The following is a 6,000-nucleotide window of genomic DNA, read 5'->3' as shown; positions in this document are numbered from 1 at the left end:
CAGTTCCAGGTTTCTGCTAATGCTGGTGTTAAGTGATGACTCAAGTACTGGAGTCTTGTCACTCATACGGGATGCCTGAGTTTACTTCTCGGCTCCTATCTAGTGTATACATTTGGTAAACGGACCAACACATGCAAGCACTTTCTGCTGTGTGTGTGTGTGTGTGTGTGTGTGTGTGAGCACATACACGTGCTTGTGTTTGTGTGTATCTTTCTGTCAAATAAACATTTTAAAACATATTAAATACGGTGGGTTAAGATAAGGATATGTCAACACAAGCCACAAATAAAGATATGCAGCTCTTTACACACAGGTAATTTTTACAAATACACTTTAAAATTGAGTTCTTTCCTCTTAAGTTTCAGATTCACTTTTTCCCTATCCATCACTTACGTTCTGAATTCAGTAAATTTATGATGTCGAGCTGACTTCTCCCTCCCTACTTCTACTATTGATGCATTTATTTTCATAAACAACCTGGAGTTGTATTTTATAGTTTGTTTTGAATGACACCTTTTGAAAATTATCATATAAAATTAGCTATTTTATAAGTTCTCCTTTCTTTATGTGTAAGAATAGTATTCTTTCTATTCATATTATATCCATTCTAGGAGCATGGCTCAGGTCCACAACATGAAATAAATTTCTCATCATAGAGTTTTTACAATCAAAAGCCTCCCACAAGCCATTTCCAAATTGCCATTAGCATTGTGTACAGAGCATTTGGATGCCATTTTAGCTAGTGTTCTGTTACAAATTATTCTCTTGTCTACCCGTTTTGACACTATGCTAAACCTCTGTCAAGAACTGAGATCTTGTTTCTTTTATGCCTCTCCTTTGCTAGTCCCATCTGTGTGATAATCATTATCACTTTTTTTTTGCCTAGATCAACAGGAAGTAGTGTTTTTTTTTTTTGAGTTTTACATAAAGTCATTTTCGTTAGATAAACTACAAATGGCAAAGAATCTATTTGGTCGGTCTAAAGTATCACATTTCTTTAGCCTACATATTGCCATTGAAACTGTGTATTATTTTTTGTTTTATTTGGCATCTGCATAACTGCCTCAGTTTTTATGCAGGATGCACTAAATATTTTTTGTACATGAATCACTCCAATTACTATCACTTCCACAAAACTTGATTCCAAGGTCAAACACAGGACTGAGTACTTACAATGTGATTACTGCCCAATAGAGGAGTTATTACCTACACTCTGTTGCAGTGATTAAAAGACACTCATTATTTCACAGAAGTAAAATTAGTGTTTTCCACCTTGCTCAAAGATATGAATTTTCAAAAAAGTTATGGAAATATCACATTATGGAAAAAAAACTATATATGAATTTCAGGAGTTTTTTTGGTACCAAAACAGAATTAATTTCTAACTTTATTCTTCCTGTAACCATTTGGAAGTATCCTCATCACATGGAAATCAGCACGGTTGCAAGAAATGGAGTGTTAATTGAAAACATGAAATAAGAGATGTAACCCTGACAATATTGTTGAATTTCTGGTCTCATTCATGGATAGTGTTCCACTTTTAGAGACAATCTTATGGGCTAAAGTATTTCTGTTGTTGTTGTTGTTGCTCTTTAGTTCTTTAGGCTGGTTTTCTTGATTTTTTTAAATTTGTAATTAAAAGGAACTCCATAATGGTGATGTGTTCATTAATTACAAAGGAAATATTTAATGGTTATCTTTCTAACTTGTCAATAATAAGATCTGAGTCATAAATGTAGAGTAAATGTTATGAATCCCCCCTCTTTAAGGGAGAAAAAAGAAACCAAAGCACTTCTTTTTACAGTTTACATGATGTCATTAATTTGCTGCTAAATAAGCATTGCCTTATGTATTTTTTTAAAAAAAGCTTCAAAGACCACATCTGTATTCCAATCTGTAAAAATATTTTCATTGTGTTTATTACAAAAATATAGATGCTTCCGCTACAAATCATTTTACATTAGTAAAAGGCCATCTACATTGTGTAATATAAACTAAGTGAATAATGCTTTGAAAAAAAAGTTTAAAGTAAACACGTATTATCAATTAGACCATGTTTATAGATGGTATAAATGAAACTTAGTACACAGGGTGAGTTATCAGAATAAATAATGTATGTAAATCAAATTTAAAGTACAAAGCAGGTAATATGGTACATAGCATAGTGAAGGCATGTGGGTTCATGTTTATTGAAAGTCAATGCAGTTCCTATACAATGAGATGGCCATAAGCATTCTAGTACCTCTACTCCACAGGGAAGAGTATACTGCTGTTTACATATGTACAGAATAAGAGTTCAATAAGTTTATAAGAGATCAATAGAAAAATACTGAAAAGATGAAGAACAATACATTGTGTATACAGCCTCTATTTTCAAATAAAAACTACATCCAAAATAAATGAAATAAATTCAAAATCCTCAATTTCTATTAGTTTTTGGATTGCACAGATTGTGTTTATCATGTCTGGAATAGTATCTAAGAAATAGCCATTTTCTGGAAATATGATTGAAGTCATATTTTACCTCATTCTAAAACACAAAGTACTTGATTTGAAAAAAAAATCTATTTCTAGCTAACTGCAGTGAAATTTGATACAATAATCCCATGTATCATCCATAAACGTTCATGCACCTAAATATCCAATATAGAATTCTAGTAGCATGACTTGACTATAAGAAACATTGCCCAAATTTGAGAAATAATCTTAGATTTGAAAAAAAGCACAATCTAAGCCTTATTACACTAAAACTACAACAGGTTAGCACTTGTAAATTATTATCTGCGATTGCAAACTGTTTTCACTACTGTTCCGTTTTGACTAAAAATATGGATATTGCAGATTTGCAGACTTGTTTAATCCATTCTATTCTTTTGATAGATGCATTTCTTATACTCATGAAATGTTCTCATCAGTATTGCTACCGGTACATATAGAGTTCAAAATATTGCTTCAGAATACATCCATATCTATAGCTCCACCAGCAAATTATATCCAATATTAACAGACATGTTTATAGGTTGTCATCATGTAAAAGTAAGTCTAAATCTCTGTTGTTAGACATCTCTCCTTTGCTTGGGTATTTTGAGACATCTGCTAAGTGTCAATCTGTTTTGTAAGTGCTATGTTTAGTAGATCCAAAATTCAAGTCTGCTAAGATTCACATCAAAGTTACAGTAGGTGCTTTGAAGTGGAAGACTCTTAAAGACAGTGAAACTTAATATTGAGGATCATAATGTTGAATTAGTTAACCTAAACCACAGTGATGTAAGTGAATAGTTTAGCTATCACCATTCCTTTATAAACAGGTCAGTAATTTTAAGCAATGATGCTAAGTGACTTTTCAAAGTCAGTGTGCAGGTGATTTTTTTGTTTTACTCAGTCATCAGCCTATATGTTGTTTTGTTTATTAACAAAACAGTCTATATAGGATTCCAATTTTTTTCCAGTGTAGTTGTTCTCAGGAGCTCTGACATGGTTTTCATGAATGCAAGGAGTTGCTAGTCTCTCAGCACCAGAGCAGGAAAAATAACTCATCTGATTAAAAATCCATTACGTATAAGCCAGTATATTACAGTTAATTAGGAGCATACGATTTATGATAAATGGGAAGACGACAACAATGGACTAATTCAGACTGTGAGAGACTTGATTAGTATGTATAAACAGGGATAGTGTTTAATTTTCTAAAAATACATAAATGTAGATATTTCAAAATTATTCTGTGTCTAGGTAAACATTTTCTAGTGTTGACAATTTGAGAGAGCATTGGCACTTGGCTGTAACAAATCCAAATTAAATCAAAGCATAAATACAAGACAACAAAAAATTTGAAAGAAAATAAATATGCATTTAAAAAAATTAAGACCCATTTTTTACATGATGTTCTTAAGTAAACTAACAATTCAAAGTGTATAATACTTAAAACAGCTACAGATTTCTTCTGTATATGCTTAAACAGATACGAGAGAATAAAAAAAAATGATAAGGTAGTAAATATGGCCAGATACTTTGAGGTATAAATGCCCCTATTTTTCTTGCTTCTAAGGAAACAAAATACTTGTTACAGATTTCTTCTTTGTATAAAAATATCACAAGCCTTTTCTTCTGTGGCTCTTCATAAACAAAGCCACTGTGTCCTCTTCGTAATTCCCTTGTTTATTTCTATGATGGTTTGCATCAATGGCTCTATGCTACTTCTTCATCATCTTGAGCTGAAGAATTTTAATTTAGCACATCAGATATTAAAAAGAATTTACAAAACAAATTACCACCACCCACCCATACCGTAAATGATAGGGGAAAATAAAGAGTTCTTCAGTTTCATTTTAAGGCATTTGTACTCATATCTGAGTGTCTCATTGAACTTGGAATTTCCACAAGTATCTCCTGAACTAGCAGTTTTGTTCTGAGGTGGAATGCACCATGAACCTCAGCCATCACTTCTTTTCAGAACGGACACTTTACACCGGAACTGGACTATTCTTCGATTGTGTTTCTAGAGTTTTAATGCTACTGATGATCTTCTTCTGTGGCCCAACCACGGTAACACCAACCTTTTTCATGTCACTATAAAAAGAAGAGAAAAAGTCTGTGAGGATCAGGATTCCAGAACAGCTAGAAACACAAAGAATTTAAATGAGTAAAACTTGTACAATTATGCATCTCAGTACCATTGGCCCTACTTTTCTGGTTTTCTCATTGTCCAAGAGTTATGTCTTAACTACTTCATTTCCATCTTGTAAAAGATGCAAATGGTACAATGCATAAGTATTATTCCTCCCAAGTGTTCTGTCCACTCAGATCCTCACAGGGCGATCTTATTTAGATACAGGATATTTTCAGATTAAAGCAGATGTTTAGATAATATTACACTGGGTAAGAGTGGTCCCCAAATCCATGAACATTTCCTTAGAAGATACAGAAAGGGGATACATAGTTGCACAGAGAAGAAATTGCCAACAGAAAGCAGGGCACTGGGATGGTATTTGTACAAGCCAAAGGACAGCAGGGTTCTCATTGAATTGGAAGAAAACATTCCACGCTAGAGATGGCAGAACAGCATCTTGATTTCACTCCCGGACTCGGGAATTATTGATAGTAAATTCCTGTTTGTCATCAGATTTCTAAGAAACTAATACAAATGGTCACAGATTCTTGTGTAAGTTTTCTTCTTTTGACTATGAGCTAGCTCAGAAACTTGTTGGACTGCCAGGATACATCAGAAGTAGCAATCAGCCCCTACACTCAGATTTTAAGAAAATGCTCACTTGTAATGATTATATAAGTGTTCCTCATTAGAGCCCCAGAACTTCTATATAATGCTTACGATCTGTAACAATGGCATTGGAGAAGGAAGATAAGAGCACTTTGTTCCACAGTCCTGTCTCAGACATCTGACATCTGATACCTCAGCTGACATCTGAATGAAGGCACTTCTATGCCAGATCAGTGTCACGACCTAGTGGATAAACCCTCGCCTTGCATGTGCTAGGATACTGTGTGGGTGCCAGTTCGTTTCCAGGTTCTTCCACTTCCCATCTACCTCCATGTCCGTGACGAGGGAAAGCAATAGAGAAAATCCAAAGCTTTGGAACCCTGCACCAGCATGACAGATCCAGAAGAAGCTCCTGGTTCCTGGCTTCAGATTGGCTCAGATGTGGCCCTCGTGCTACCTGGGAGTGAACCAGCAGATTGAAGATTTTCCTCTCAGTATCTTCTTATCTCTAGATTTCTGCCTTTCCAATAAAAATAAATAAATCTTAAAAAAATCTATTATTGGTTAGTCTTAAAATTTGGGGGTTTTTAGTGGTCAATTTTTTTAAAGCACAAAATTCTTTTAGTGTAGAAAAATATGACAAGAACACTTTATAAATTTAAAAAATTTAAGGTGTTAAAATGATAATATCATAAAAATCTTCATTTGGTGAAGTCATGACCTAGCAAACCATGTAGAGATTATTAATTACATATTTTTGTTTCAAGTAATTAGTTCTTATG

General features: G+C 33.7%; 1 protein-coding gene across 2 annotated transcripts in view; it reads right to left on the bottom strand.

Annotated features, from left to right (window-relative positions):
• Positions 1-4,163: 4,163 nt before the first annotated feature.
• EPHA3 (EPH receptor A3) overlaps positions 4,164-6,000 on the bottom strand; it is a 317,639-nt gene continuing 315,802 nt past the window's right edge. For both annotated transcript variants that reach the window (XM_004596564.4, XM_012930186.3), the window contains exon 17: positions 4,164-4,569. In XM_004596564.4, coding sequence (XP_004596621.2) covers positions 4,464-4,569 — 106 coding nt within the window. In that variant the 3' untranslated portion in view covers positions 4,164-4,463. The remainder of the gene's footprint in view (positions 4,570-6,000) is intronic.

This window comes from Ochotona princeps, chromosome 3 (assembly GCF_030435755.1).
Source record: "Ochotona princeps isolate mOchPri1 chromosome 3, mOchPri1.hap1, whole genome shotgun sequence".
Classification (NCBI taxonomy): Eukaryota; Metazoa; Chordata; class Mammalia; order Lagomorpha; family Ochotonidae; genus Ochotona; species Ochotona princeps.
The sequence above is the reverse complement of the archived record's forward strand: the minus strand, read 5'-3'. Positions and strand labels throughout refer to the sequence as shown.